General features: G+C 44.5%; 1 protein-coding gene across 1 annotated transcript; it reads right to left on the minus strand.

The window, feature by feature from the left end:
* Positions 1-7282: 7282 nt before the first annotated feature.
* On the minus strand, positions 7283-15823 carry PARK7 (Parkinsonism associated deglycase). Its single transcript, XM_083163103.1, has 6 exons — positions 15616-15823; positions 14178-14279; positions 12341-12400; positions 10733-10802; positions 9719-9805; positions 7283-8522 (listed from the first exon to the last, which is right to left on the minus strand). The coding sequence occupies exons 1-6, from the start codon at positions 15703-15705 to the stop codon at positions 8362-8364; spliced, it is 570 nt and encodes a 189-aa protein (XP_083019229.1). The 5' UTR covers positions 15706-15823; the 3' UTR covers positions 7283-8361.
* Positions 15824-16614: the final 791 nt, after the last annotated feature.

A 16614-nucleotide genomic window follows, 5' to 3' on the forward strand; every position in this document is an offset into this window, starting at 1 on the left:
AAATAGGCCTCGCGCTGAGTGTCATGTGATCAATACCGCTGAGCCATGAAGCCATCAGATAACAGTAGTGCCATGCAGAGCAACGAGATGCACCTGCTTGTATACAGGCTCAGCGCTTCATAAGGAAGGTCTTACACTTCCCCCACTGAACATTTCTTTATATAGTGTTCATGGGAGATACGGTCATTGGGTCACCACCAAGTAGGTCGACACCACTAGGTCAACATGCAGGTAGGTTGACATGACTCTAGGTCGACAGGGACGTTAGGTCGACAGTGAAAAGGTCGACATGGGGTTTTTGTTACTGTTTTTTGATGTTTACTTGTGACTTGTGACATATTTTTCTGGGTTTATTAGAATGGATCTAGGCCAGGGTAATAGTATTATGAAATGTAATGTGTTTCCATAACGTGGAAACATCCCTGATGCATGATCTAGGGGAGACGGTCATAAGTTCGACATGCATTGGGTCAACCGCTGAAAGTCAAAAGACCTTGCGTCGACATCTGAAATAGGTCGAAATGGCTATGGCGGTATTTTATGCCCTACCATCCACTAGGGCAGGCATGTCCAAACTGTGGCCCTCCAGCTGTTGTGAAACTACACATCCCAGCATGCCTGGCCATCGTTTTAGAATTCCTTTATAGCAAAACTGTGGCAAGGCATGATGGGACTTGCAGTTTCACAAACGGTGGAGGGCCATAGTTGGACATGCCTGCACTAGGGCGTTGAGGGAGAATAGAATAGTGTACCGAGTACAGCGAGCCAAGCAAAGGGACGCGGTACACTTTGGGCGGTATTCAATGAGCCTGATTCGCCATGTTTTTATGGCGATTTTGTGCTGTAAGGCGAATTTCTGACTAAAACGGTGAATCACACTATTCAATGACCAGATGGCAAATACATTTCAAGGTTTTTTTCACCATGATTCACCGAGTAGCAATCGCTATCTTTTTATGGTGAAGTGGAATGTGAACTTTTTAAATAAAGTGTTTTGTTTTTTACATTTGGTGTCCAAAAATCTGGAATTTTATTCTGAGGAGGGGCATGCTATTTTTATTCATGTGCTGTAAGCACATGAATATATATTTAATTTAAAAAAATATATATATATTTTTTTTACACAGACCAGCCAGCAGGGGGCCGGAGCAGAGCCGCTCATTAGATATTCATATATTCACTTCACCCGATCATTACATATGCATGATCGGGTGTAGTGAATATACCCGGTCCCCTGCTGCACCCCCGGGGGGCAGCCTATGCTGCCTGGCTCCCGGGGAGCCCACCTCCCCCCCACAAACATTCTGGGGCAGGCAGGGAGACTTCCATCTCCCTGCCTGCACCGTCCTCAGGCTCCCTGCGGCGTCCGCCGCAGGAGCTCAAATTCGCCAGTCAGGGGCAGCGAGCCCCTGACTCGTTGAATACCGGAGCCGGCAAGGCTCCGGAACGCAGCGAGCAGTGGCGAATGTGCAGCGAATCCTAAACAGGATTCGCTGCACGTCGCCAGTATTCACATTGAATACTGCCCTTTGACTGTGTCCATGTCGACGATGTCAAATTCGGGACAGAATTTTTTTTTTCAAAAACTCATGTCGCCCTTTTGACTGTCAACTTTGCCAATAACAATCTAATGCTTGTGTCGACATACCAACCACGTCGACCTATTTCAGGTGTCAAGCCAGTGACCCATACCTGAAGCAAGTACTTGCTTAGTCTGAAATCGGGCCAGGATTCTCTTGCCCAGTGGTGTCAGGCCTCCTGCTTCTGACCTGTCAGCGGTTATACAGTCTCACATACAGGAGCTGCATAGGAAAAGCCATGAGCACAGCAGATCAGAGGAGTCGATTACACTATACTGGTCCCATGGGAACAAATAACACTGTAAACGCAAATATATGAGAGCCGGGCTTTATTAGGATTTGCAAGGCGTGCAGAAGCCGGGGACAGAACAGAAACGCGTCCTAGCAAAATATGTGCATCCCCAACACAGAGACTTCAGAGGGCAAATTTACCAAAGCTTCTCACAAATCCATGCTGGTTCCCAGGGGCAGATGACAGGAGGGGGACCAGGATAGGAGAGGGTGTGTTAGTGGTGCCAGTGTACATGCTAATAGAGCGGAGAGAGCAGAGAGAGGATAGAAATGGGATTAAAAATAGGCCCCGGCATTTAAAGTGCACAGGCCCACCTCGGCGACAAAAGTGAAGGATATAGTTGTGCGCACGCCAAAGGCGCGCTCTGGAAAAGGGGGTGTGGTCACTCAAAAGGGGCACCTCCTTGAGTGTAATGCCACATGGATTGAGCCAAAATTCATATAATGCCACACAGATTGAGCCAAAATTAACATAATGCTACATGGATAGAGCCAAAATTCACAATATGCTTCACAAACAGGGACATTGCGCGCCTTCGGCGTGCATTAAAAATTTACAGAGCAGGAGGCTGCCCAGCTGTATTCAGAGCACTGCATGTCCACATCACACCAGAAAATGCAGGAAATTACCCGGGAATATGGTCCCAGGATCAGGCAGGGACCTTCTGGGGTTGGCCCCTTTTACACCAGCCTAGTCCCTGCATTTTCTGGTGTGAGGGGGAGAGAAAAGCACCCCCCCCTCACCCTCCCTTTTACTGGCTATATCTTCGGAACCAACTGATCCATTTACATGAGATATTGAGTATCATATTGAAGAACTTTTGAGTTGGCTTTGAATGATTTTGATCCCGTGAAACTGGGCCCTTTAGTTTCAGAGAATTCTGCCCTCAAATAACATGAACAGCCATGAAATTACATTTCAGAAATACTTTTTTTTTTTTTTAAGTCAATATCTCTGGAACTAGTTGACTCATATTGACCAGCCTGGTATCAGATTGAAAGCCCAGCGATTTGGGTTTGAATGAGGTCAACCAAGAACTTCTGTGATGAACTGACAGCCGTCGGAACCAGGTGGGGATCAGAATTAGCATGTTATCCTATGTGGAAAACGTTCCAGCTTTGCCCAGCGGTATCTCCGGTTGACGGGGGCTAGTGACGTGGAGCCAAGCTCGTTGGAAACCACGGATCCTCAGCTTCACAATGAGCTATTTCAGAAATGACAGGGGGGTCTGGTATTTCGGGTAATACACCCCCCCCCCCCCCCAAGAATCCGACCATGCTGGTTCCCACTACTAATGTTATTGTACTCCTAAAGTATTAGTATTCCTTAACCGTTTGAGTGCCAACACTGCTTTGAGCGATTCTCAAAATATCCGCTAAAAATGCTAGCATCGCTCACACGACTGTTCTTTTAGTACACAGGTTCTCAAAGTTGGTGCACACAGTGCACCGTTTTCAGGTCTCCTCACAGAATCAAGTAAAATTAGCTCCCCCTGTGGATTTTTTTAAAATGAATCAGTCAGCATTGTCACCTGTCAGGTGACCTGGAAAACGTGAACTGTGTGGGGTCCTGAAGACCGAGTTTGAGAAACACTTTATAAATACATAAATACAACCAAGTCAATTAATTGAAGTTTAATTAAACATTACCCCCGGAAAAAGAACAGTAGCTATGAGTAACATGGGCATTTTTAGCGGATATTTTGAAAATCTCACAGCAACATTGGCACTCAAAGAGTTACTAAAGAGGTTTGCTTGGCAATTGCACACATATTTTGACAACTACTCTTGGTACTCAGTAATTCCCCCACTATTGATGTCAGATTTATAGATCTGCAAATTCCTGGATCTATTTTACGTCCCTTTTTAAATAATGGCACTACATCTGCAATTCCCCATTTCTGCACTCCGTTCCATTAGAACAGTTGGGTGTAAGCCGTCTGGCACTGATTTATCTTAATGTGGCATAGTTGCTTACATACGTCTTCCTCATATAAACGAGAGTAACGAGACATCATTACTATTGTTTTGTGATAATCTCACCATTTGTTTTTCTCTAGTAAATACTAAAAATAATGTGTTCAATGATGTCAAGGAAAAAAGCAGCGAAAATTGATCAATCTGTCTATACCTCTTCTTAGCAGTCCTATATTGTCTTTTTTTAAATTGCTCTACTGTCTTAACCTCTTCCACCTCTGATGGGAGGCTATTCCACTTGTCCACTACCTGTGAAGTAATTTTTTTCTCCAATTTCCTCTGAACCTACCTCCCTCCAGTGTCAGTGCATGCCCTAGTACAGTAATTCTCAAACTCTGTTCTCAGGACCACACACAGTTAACGTTTCCAGGTCACCTGACAGGTGCACTCATTAATCACTGACAAAATGTAAAAGATCCAGAGGTGGAGCTAATTATTTCACCTGATTCTGTGAGGAGACCTGTAAAACATGCACTGTGTGGGGTCCTGAGGACCTGTGGCCTAGCGGTCTGCTACATTGTGTCCCATGACAAACATTTCTAGTTTCTATGGTGTTCCACCTTTCCCTGCTCTGCTACAAGCTATGCATGTTAACATCTACCACAGGACAAGCTCTGATATTTCCCACTCATAAGAAGTTTCTGCTTAGAATTACTATCAGCACTGCAGCAACTATGTACCTGCACACCAGAGAGGTAGCTGGAGGCACTGCAGACACCAGGCCACCCTGTGTTTATTCGCTACAATTTCTAACTGCTTCCTAACTTCTAATGGGCCAGATGTGCTAGGTGTGAAAATTGATAAACCAGAAATTGATAACGCACAAGGAAATCAGCTCCTAAAGGCCATGTTACAGACATGTTTGAAAAATTACATTTAGGGGCCAATGGTTTATATTTTATCAAGACCTACCAACAGTTCATGTCTCAGGTAACCTGCAGATCTATAGTAGGAATGAATGCAGCATGTATGAAAGTGTGAGTTAGTAATGACTGCAGCTGTGTACCAGCTAGGTGATCCAGGGAATGTGACAGTTAGTAATGACTACAGCTGTGCACCAGCTAGGTGATCCAGGGAATGTGACAGTTAGTAATGACTACAGCTGTGCACCAGCTAGGTGATCCGGGGAATGTGACAGTTAGTAATGACTACAGCTGTGCACCAGCTAGGTGATCCAGGGAATGTGACAGTTAGTAATGACTACAGCTGTGCACCAGCTAGGTGATCCAGGGAATGTGACAGTTAGTAATGACTACAGCTGGGCACCAGCTAGGTGGTTTGGAAAACGTGGACTGTTGGTAGCTCTCAAGGACCGGTTTGGCCAGTCCCGTTTTATCACTTTTCAAAGCTTAGTGCAACTCACCCAATTATCCCTTCTAAATCCTGGGTTTTTGCCCTTGAACGTGCATCAATCCCCAATTGTGGTAGGTCTGAACCAAGTGCCTCAGGTCCCTGACCCTGCTCTTTACCAGGATTGGACTGAGACCCAGGAATTTGCTGATTTTCAGACTCAGAACATTTTTGGCAAGCAAATCTGAAATGGGTTTTACAAAAACCACGCACGCTCTGCTGCCACCTTCTGTCTGCTTAAGAACCATGCAGCCTCTATTGATTATCTGCATTTTCGTAATATCCAGGATGTTAGGACATTATAAATATTCCTACACATACATGAATGCTGATCTTATGGCAAGTCAACCTGTATACCACACCCTTAGTTTCTACAAGAGACAGTCTGTATTGTAACAGTGAAACATTATATATATTCAGTAAAATTACCCAACATTCCTTTCATAGTAGATGTGTTTTAGAGCATAGTAACACATTAAATACACTTTGCTAAATTTGTAGCCAATCGGTACCGTAATCGGATGTGGGATACGGTTCCGACAGTCGGGATCCCGACTAGCAGGACTCAGACAGCATGCTGAGCGCAACAAAGCCCCTTGAGGACTCGCTACCTATTCTATTCTCCCTCTACGGGAGTCATGGACCCCCACGAGGGAGAATAGCCGGTGGCCGTAGGGACCTCGGTTGTTGGTGTTTTAACAGTCAGGATCCCGACTGTTGGGACCCCGTCCGGCACCCCTGTAATCTGACTAACCCAGAGCAGGTAAGTATGTCCTTTTCAGCAAGTTCTCAGTAACATTAGAGCATCAACTACATGTTGCTAACAAACCGTTCTTCCCTCCCCGGTGATGGTTCCGGAGGAAGATAAAGAATTTGGGGCCGGATTCTCTAAGCTTCAAAAGTGATAAAATGGAGAGTGATATACTCCAATCCCAACTGTTTTGGAGGTCATTCCAGTAACCCACAAATACATCACAGGTGTAAGTAGCGCAACAGCAGCCATACTTTATGGCAGCCTGATCTAATGCCCATCCACAAGCGTAGCGAGATGGTTCTGGGGTTTTAACTGCATAGCAGAAGAAACTTGCACTGTTCACAGTAAATTCTATGTATATTTTTTTTCTTTAGACCTGATCTTTTTCAATATGCAATAAAGGGTGAAACATAAGTATAATGAAAATTAAATAAAACATACCAACAGAATAAAAGGCAGTTAATAAGTCCATATATCTAGAATAGTTAAAGGGAATGCATACAGATGTCAGACACCGCAATCCTGATTACCTGAATCCCAACAGGGTTCAGGTACGTATACATTCCCTGCCCTCCCTTCCCACAGCCTAAAGGGGCATTCACACAGGGCGATTTGAGCCCTATGTCTACGCCATCTGACTAGATCACTTAGAAAATTAGCATGGATCAATTAGGGTGCAGGGGATGAAATTGCTTGTGTGTATGCCACCAGTGGCGCCATCGCCTGATTGGATCTTGACTACATGTAATAAAGATCTAATCTGATCCCCAGAGAACACTGGTCAGCACAGATCACTCAGCACATATCGCTGGTGCATCGCACGTGTGTGTCAATGTGTGCTGAGCAATCTGCACCAACACTACATTTCTCAGCATGGGGTGGAAGTCACCTGTGTGTACAGGGCTTAACAATAACCCACCTACCCCCACAGCCTAACCCTAGTGCCGAAACCGAATGCTGCCCACATACTGATGATCCGGTAGTTGGGATTCCGGCATCTGCATTCTCATCAATGTTGGCTTCCCGGTGCAAGTCTTCTGGCTGCTGGTAAGGATGCCAGCATCTGTACTCTGACTACCAGCATCCCATTCACCAGGATTCAAACCGCATCCCAGTTATAGGAACACCCCACACATATAGTGCGGTTAGATAAAATGGTCTGAAATAAGAGTGATATCTTACCCTGCAGCACTGATATGCATGGCGGGGAACCTTGTAGCACACCTCATACTCTTCTGCATTCTACACATGGAGCCAATCCATATCTCGGACAGAGCGTGAAGACCGGTAAAGGCCAATGCTTGTGTAGTAGACATAAAATACTCTAACAAACATGCAGTGATCTTTTTATTTTTTATACATTCATGTGTGGGGTTACCGCATGAACTTGAAAAGGTTTCTTAGTGATCCTTCAATATCTCCCACTTCCAGGATAGCTTGTCCACTTCACCAAAAGCACAGCAGCCAGGCAAGCAAGTAATGCAATTTACAGAACAAGCTCACTGCAACATAGTGCTACAAGTGTCACTAAGAAAAACAGGCCATCTAAGCTGTAAGCAGAGTATCGGTACCAGACTGCAGTATAGTTGCACTCATTTCAGCTGGCCTGATAACAGAATGCTACATGTAAAATGCACTGATTGTACTGGACAGCAGGAACCACTGTCCTACCTAACTAGGTGGCTATTTTCCAGTCAGACAGTCTCTGCGTGTATAGAACTCACATTCATGAGTGCTGTAATCCTCACACGGATAACTGCACAGTTGCAGATAATCCAGATAACACTTTGTTATTCAGGAATAATTGTGGTGTGTGTGAGTGACACGGCGTGAGTACAGTGTAATATAGATTCAATTTCAGTTTAAAAAAAAGAAGAGAATAGTACAGCATGGATGGTGTAATGGTTAGCATTTCTGCCTCACAGCACTGAGGTCATGGGTTCTATTCCCACCATGGCCCAAACTTTGTGTAGTTTGTATTATCTCCCTGTGCTTGAGTGGGTTTCCTCCCACACTCGAAAAATATACTGGTAGGTCAATTGGCTCCGAACAAATAAACCCGAGAATGAATATGTGCATGTACATGTGGTAGGGAATATAGATTGTAGCTACACTAGGGCAGGGACTGATGTGAATGTTCAACTATACTCTGTAGAGCGCTGCGGAATAGGTGTGCGCTATATAAATAACTTCACAAAAGGGTTTATTGTTAATTAACCACACACGTCTCCCATTACTGTATTACCCAGCATAGGATCTACATATACTAAGTGCTTATTACTGATAATGATGGGACCATGGGGGAAATGTCAGCCACAATGTACCTTCCTCTCACTACAGCTTTAGAAGGCTTCAATATTTAAGGGTTATTTTAAAGTGCAAGTTGGGCCCCTAGTGACCATGCTGGTCTTACTCTTTGAGAACAAGTGGTGCCTTTACTTGATCAGCCACTTCCTTCCCCACCACATGTTCCACAATAGCAAGGCCAAACTCAAAGCTGGTGCCGGGTCCACGGCTGGTGATGAAGTGTCCGTCCTTCTCCACTCGGTTCTCAGAGTACTTGTAGTGGTCTGGAAAGAGAGTGAGATACAAGAATTTTGGGTCATGTTTAGAAGATATAAAGCAAGAAGGACCAGAACTGGAAGAGATTTATGCACATCACTTCAATAGAATTCAGATCCAGCTGAATGTTCCAGAAAACCCACTAAGAGCATATACCACCAACACTGGACATAGAAGCGGTGTCTAAATTAAACAGTTCTTATCTACTAAGCACCTATAGGAGGGAGATTTACTAAGCCTTGGAGAATTCAAAAGTGCAGAAAGATAACTTATCAGCTCCTAACAGTCATGTTAAAGGTTGTGAAAAATGGCTTTTAGGAGCTGATTGGATGGTAATTTTATCTCTTCACTTTATCACTATCAGTGCAACTTTTCCAAAAGGGAGAAGTCACAGACGGCAGGAACCTTCCCGGGCAGCAGGACCGCATGCGATCCCACTCCCTGCTGCCGGAAGGCTGTCCAAGTCGGAGATGGGCCATGCACAGGATTAGATGAAAATATTCAGATTTTGGCCACTTTTTATTGGATTTCTCGGCAAATCAGGTAAAAATTGGCCAAATCGGACCAGTGTATGGCAGCTTTTAGGCTTCGTACAGCTGCCCCATAAGAGGATACTTTCACTTGTGACTCACATTTATTTAACTCAAACTTATTTGCTAATAAGGGAACGGGCCACAGGTGTGAATTACGGATTAGAGACTCAGTTTGGCATCCTGTGGGGTAAAATGCTGCCAGCCTACTACAGATTCTATTCTGTTTTACCCTCTCTGCTGGTATTGGGCGGGTTGCATGATGCAACGCATTGTTAAAATAATGCATCCCGCCACTCATCACATGCATATCGGTATTTAGTAATCCATATGCATGGGTATTCCAGCAAGGGACATCTCTGCCAGTGCCAGTTGCCCTGTGTGGTGTTACAACTTCTAGATTTAACACATGGGAGTTCCTCTGTGCAGAGTGAGGCATGCACCGCTGGGGGTGATGGAACCCTCTCAAGGGAAAAGACAATCTACTGGTGGCGTTGCCCACAGTGCATGTCTGGTAATTGGGCAAAACTGCATTTATTTATTTATTTTTTTAGGTTGGCCGCATTTTTACAATAAAAAAAATTACATCAGGGTTATTCACAATGCAGCCGTCCAGCTGGTGTGGAACTACACATCTCAGCAACTTTTGCCACAGTTTTGCCCAGGCCACTTACCTCCAGTCATCATTTTATCTTTAGCTAAAGGATGAGTAGTGACCGATCGTCCAAACCCTATTCCATGGGCCAGCAGCGCTGTGGGGCCTGTAATAAACAATGTACAGTCAGAGCCAGCAATAAGCACAGAGGACAGGCCATTCTAATACACAGTAACTACACAGTACAAGCCTATGTGTCAGACTCTCTATCCATGCATCATCACCTCCCTGTTTCTCCCCAGCAAATACACTTGTGATTACATTTACAATAGCAGATTTATATCATTTAGCTGCACCAGCAAAATTCTACCTTCCATGTGAAGTCACCATAAAGGTGAGCCAAACAATGCGAGGTTGGGTTAAAGTCTCATCCCCACTAACTAGATTATACGGGTCACTTAACAGTCAATAAATATTCGGTCCCATTAAATTCCCAGTAAATAGAGACAAGACAAGGGACAGAAAATATCCAATGTGTGGTTACATCTAGAGTATAAAGACACTCTTATGCTGCATACACACTAGGCCGACTGATCAGCTGTCCAACCAATTCACCAAACTGTAAGGGCATACACGCTTACCGATGTACGGTGACTGACGTCACAACTGGGTGGTATTTACATGTGCCCGCCCAGTCATGATATCAGTTAACAGCCACCTCTGCACAATGCAGTGATATACTGGCTACGTAACAAGGCCGACGTGATATGTGGCAAGATATATTTGCCAGCATAAACCCAGCTTTAGGGATCATTTAAAAAAAATAATAATTTAAGTGGGTGTTGCACCTAGCAACCAGATTCTAGCCATCCTTGTGAAATGTGTTACTAAATATAACCCTTAGCACAGGCATGTCCAAACTATGGCCCTCCAGCTGTTGTGCTTCATGCCTTGCCAGAGTTTTGCTATTAGAGAATGCTAAAACTATGGCAAGGCATACTGGGATATGTAGTTTCACAAATGCTGGAGGGCCACAGTTTAGACATGCCTGCATTAGTACATTACTACCACACAGGAAAGAGCAGGTTCCTACCTGCACATATGGCAGCGATTAGGCCTTTCTTGGCATCCTGTTCCTGTAGTACTTCCTTTACTGCAGCAGACTAGGGGGGGGGGGGGGGGGGGGAATAAACAAGTTTAGTCCATTTCTTCTCCATAGAATCCTCCAAAAACAAAGCTGTAGCAGATATCCTACCAAAGGGGCCAATTATTCCTAAAAGCATCAGACAGTTGTATAGGTGTACCCTTACCCAGCATGTAGAAGTGGATTGATAATAGTAAGTTTTCCCGTCCTGCACCGATTTTCCAGAGTTGTGCTCTGGCAGATTCCAGCGTAAAGACCCTAGCCTTGCGCCTCATTGTTCTTGGGAGCCTGCGCAGTTAAGGGCCTCATCCTCTTCAGGAGTGTTTGTGTAATATAATCATACATTTAACAAACTCTTGGAATGCATATTGCTTTCCATTCTGCCTCAGAGGTTTATCCATGGGCTTTAACTGCAACCCTTCAGTGGCAGAAGCTTCCCTGTAGACCAGAAAAGGATCCTGGCCTAAGCAGATTGTACGGTATAATGTGTCATCAGGTCTGCATAAGAAAGTAGCTCGGGATGAACTTTTGATCTGCTCAGCATGTTAGAGTTCAGCATAACGACCCAGGTGATATGCCGTCATAATGACATGTTCAAACCGTCCCTTGGTGGTCTAGTGGCTTCTTAACTTTTTTTTTTTCCCCCCAGGCAGCAGCTCCAGTATTTTCATTCAGATCCCAGTGGGTTGTGCGAGGCTGTCACAGACCCTGTGATGCTGCAGCACAATTCTCCATAATTCCTCCCAGCCTAATGGGCCCCATACATCAGCAATTAATTGTGACAATCTTCAGATCTGGAGATGATTGTCACAATTAATCTTTAATGTGTGGGCTCCCCCTTTTGGCGATCCTGATCTAAAATTGATCAGGATGGCCAATCGATTGCTGAATCAGATTTGTAAACATGTTTAATAATCTGGTATTATCTGCGGTTGTTTTTCATATGTGTGGGCATTCCCGTTTCGTCTTCTTCTATTTACATTATGAAAAGCAGTAACATCTGAAATGACAATAGATTGAGGTGATGTATGGGCACTTTCCAGATATAAAGATGCATTCTTTATATGGGAAAAATCTGCCGATCACTGAAATAAATCTGTAATGTGTGGGCAAGTCAGATAGATTGTAGAAACCATTTATCTGGCCAAAAAAAAAAAATCACTGGATCTGGAAAACCATTAATTGTGATTGCTGATGTATGGGGCCCATAACCCTAACAGCAGCGCCAATCCATCAGCATCCTGAAACAGTCCGTTTTGAGAATGTGCCGGTTAACCGTTTCAATGTTGACATGGATATAGGGTTACAGGACACGGAGTACAGAGAGACTTGGATTGGCATGACATTGGATGGCATGTATAAATCACAAGATTGTGCCACAAAACCAGAGCAGAAGCACAGAGGACAATGAGCACTGTGCAAGGATTAGTGAGTCAGGATCCAAACCAAACCCCATTACTGTACCAATAACTGCAGTGAAATGGACTTTTGTCCACCTCACTATGGAAACATAACCAGATAGAACCAGAGGATTATTTCTCAGTACAACAAGCTCACCTCCGCCAGATTCTGAGCACCGAGGTTACCGCCAGGAAGCACCACAACATCATACGGGCCCTGCAGAAGAAAAATTCAGAATGATTGACTGACTGTTGGCATGTAATCCGCCTAGTATTGTAACCATTTTAATGGAAACACACACACACACACACACACACACTCTCTTTCACTCCCCCCTAAGGCTTAGTACATAGACCCCCGTATTTTTATATAGGGCTCCCTAACTGTATAAAGTGCTAGCAGAGAGGCAGCATTAGTAGTGTACACTGCAGGAACAATACAGTGTACCTATCACAACAACGTGTGTACCTGGGCAACAGGACCTTACATGCAAAGCTTACACACTGCAGGCTGCAATACTATTACTTTGAGTAGTGTCTATTTTAATATTTTCTTCACTGGTGGACCACAAGTGCCAGCAAACCCTTAATGTTTGGACAGGCTGGTCCGCTGGGACCTGTGGGCAGGCTGTAAAGAATTTTTCAGACTTTGTGCACTATCAATCCCACACCCACCCCCAAGAGAAGCAGAGGATAGCCCTGTGCTTCAGCCCAGGCCTTGGGTAGCTGGAACACAGAGACTCCTTTATTTGTGGTTACCACTACCCCAAGGAATCTAGACCAGGTTGACTAGCTGAGGGGGTGGGCGGTGGTAACGCTTTGACCGGGGCTACCCCGTGAAGTGCATCCCCTGGCTGTGACATTACACTAGAGGAGCCTGGTGCTGCTTCTAAAAAAATTAAATAATATGGAGTAAATCCTTCCACTCACAGCTACATTTTTTTTTCAACAGAGACAAAAATTATTGCTGACAAATTGGTTGTGTGGATTGGATGTTGAATCTGCGAGCAGGTCTGCAGTAGGATTGTGTAAACAATGTGATCTGCTGAGGATTGGACCATTGTGTACCGAGCTTCTGGGTAAGGTAAGGATTGGCAGGTGGGGAGGAGCAGACGAGGTAGGGAGAGATGCTCAGGGCAGACAACATGATATAGGGGTAATGCATGTGTAAGGGATTTTAATTTGCAAAATACATTTTATACTGCAAGACAAAGCAAGTCATGATCTGGATTGGTTTTGTTATATTGTAAAAAAGAAAAACACGGGGGGCGGGGGGGGGGGGGGGGGGCAATGCTAAAGATTAACCCTGATCAATAAGATTAACCCCTGTCAAAATGGCAGCATATGAAAGCGAAGCTGCAGATGAAGGTTTGGCGGAGGCATCCTTCCTAAATTAGACTGAGCAAAGGCCGTTCATGTGCCAGAATATCTGACCTTTACAGCTGCAGTATTCTGCCCAGATACAGTCACAGAGCAGCATTCTGCACCCACCAGAGGTAGAACAGCTAAAGCTGCCCATACATCAGCTATGAATCACTGGTAAATACCTGTAGTGCAGATTGCAAGATTGGGAAAATGTGCCAGTGTGGAAGAAATTGCAAAATGCTGATGCATGAGGGCTTTTAAGACACACACACACACACACACTTAAGAAAGAAAAAAAATTCAGCATACCAGTATAAATCGGTCACATATGAAGTGATCACGGACACAAAGTGCTGACCAGACACAGGAACAACCACTTCCAATCTGATCATAGAATATATCAGGAGGATGTCCCACACTGTAGGGTTCCTAGCAGGACTCTGCTGTATGCTTAAAAGTAACCCTCAACGCTCACAACAAATCTCCAATTATAAGCCCTTTCACATCGACATTAGTAACGTTATAGAATTTTACATGTAGTTATTATTTATAATACGTGCCACACAAAATCTAACACATAGCAGCATTACTAAGAGATAACAGGTGCCCACCTAATAATACCATCTTACCTGCGCCCGGGCTTCCTCCAGGCTAGTGTCAGGACAGATCACCACCTCTCGGCTGCACTGAACCGGATCTTTACCTGTTAGCCCGGCAACAGTCACTTTGATCTGTGAAAGAAAAAGGGGGAGAGGAATCACCAAAATATTCCCATCACACACATAAGGTACAGAGTAACGGGATTCAGGGCACCTTGCATGCCACAAATGAAGCGATGGCAAGACTCTATTAATAGAAAATATAGTAGGTCAGTGCCAACAAGTGATAGAGAGCAACTGCAAAATATAAAATGTTCCTTTAATTAAATTGTGCCAGCTCTTAAAATGTAATTAGCAAAAAGGACTTTGATATAATACATTGGAGGTGCTCTAATGTTCGATCAACTTCTATGCTTACTAAAAATATGCTACACTTTCTGACATTTAGGGGCGAACATACCGATCTGCACTCTTCTATCTAGAGTGCAGAGTTTCAGGTAGCTGAGACAGAAACACTTACTGCCAGCAAGGTGCATTCTGCAAAAACTCATGGGAGCAAACATCAGTAACAATACATTGCATACACACTAGACAATACATCAGTGCCATCTTTCCCATTGGCCTTAAAGGGAAGTTGCCCAGGGGCCCAAGGATTATAGGGGCCCACTCCAATGGGGAAGACTGCACTGCCTCAGGGAGCTGCTGCGGTGGGTGGAAGCTTGTAGCGCTATTTGCTGGGCGGAAAGTAGGGATAGCCATCGACTATCGATGTTCCCAAAACATCATGTTTGGGACCAAGTGCTCGATGTTTTGGGCATTGATAGGAGAGGGTCGAATAGTTTGATGCCATTGATGGATGGCATGCGATGGCAACTCCCCTTGCTGGCTAGCTGCCCAGGTATACTACCCTCTCCGAGTCCTAGACTGTGACTCAGGAGCTGGCCGTCTACTTGCACATGCCATTGATGGGAACCATCAATGGCTGCCGATAGAATGGTTTATAGCCATTGATGGTCCCGGGATAATACTGCCATCGATGGGAAATGCATCGATGGCCATCCTTAGCGGAAAGGAAGCGCTACAGATTTTGAAAAGGCTGGCTGTATGCTGATTGGCGGAGAGAATTAAGCCAGTCAGCTCCCGGCCAGTCTTTTCAAGATGTTTTGAAATTCAGGGGGGGTAATGTTAAGATAACCCCCGCAATACATCATTAACGATATAGTTATCATGTATATCACGAAGGATAAAGCATTACCCTTCACTAATAAATGACCACGATAACATCTCACTTACTTGTATATTAGCAGTAGCGCCCCAGTATAAAGAAATGCAACAATACAGGTAGAAGACATCCCTGTAACACCACCTGTTCTGCCCCTGCACACACATTACAGAGCATGGCCTGCCAGCATCATACCTAACCAACTTTATATAGAAAGGCTTAGTTCACAGGCGAAAGCATACTCACTCCTGCTCTCCTCATGACATCAGTGGGTATCACCGTCTCCATCTCCTCCGCGCCTTTGGCCAGGATCACCAGGGCTCTCTTACCGACCATACTGTCAAAGCTCTTTGGAGAGGTCCTTCTGCTGCTGGGATGTCAGCGTCTACAGTAGTGCTGAACAGTACACAGAAGGAGCACTTTGCACGCCGGACGGGAGGAAAAGCGGTCCAAACTTCCCAGCGCGATTTACGTGTGAAGAATACAGCGCCACCTGCTGCTTAATTTGTAATATAACACCTTCAAGTTCAGCGCCACTGCAGTGCTGTCAGTTTTTAATTCTTCAGTGCGCAAGTGTTTCCACCTCAAGGCAATGGGACCCTGTTACAGTGCAAGTTTTAAGGCTATATCATATATGCAGATGCACCGGTGAATTAATTAGTACCCGATACAACCATCTGTGCTCGAGTATGGAAATCCTTAAAACTTGAACTGTAGGGTGCCTTGTGGACCAAGTTGGGGAAACCTAGTATTTTTTTTATTCTTTAAAGATTCTTTAACCCAGTCCTCGGGGCCCCAAGCACTGCATGTTTTCCATCTCTCCTCAAAGGGAGATAATTGCCTGTGGATCTTTTAAAACTTTGAATGCCAAAGGAATTTGTCAATATCACTGAAAATTGCCAAGCAAGAATTTTTATTCCTCATAATGACCTGTAATGTTTACCTTATATAAGAAATATGGGTACTTGTGTATTATCATGGCGCCCGTCACATTGTATACCATTACACTAAATAAGGTATACGATGCGAAGCGATATTGTACAATAAAATATTGCATCGTATGCCATTAAATGGCATGCGATGCGATGGTATACGATTTTTAATTGTATAAGCACCCTGATGGGTCCTTACAATGTTAAATGCCTCCCCATTGTCAACGCCACCCCCAGTATCAACGACAACCCAAAGCATGGCGAGCGAAGCACGTCAGTGTGGAATTGATTTTAGATAGTGTGGCGAGCGCAG

This window comes from Crinia signifera, chromosome 19, assembly GCF_055691185.1.
Source record: "Crinia signifera chromosome 19, ASM5569118v1, whole genome shotgun sequence".
Classification (NCBI taxonomy): Eukaryota; Metazoa; Chordata; class Amphibia; order Anura; family Myobatrachidae; genus Crinia; species Crinia signifera.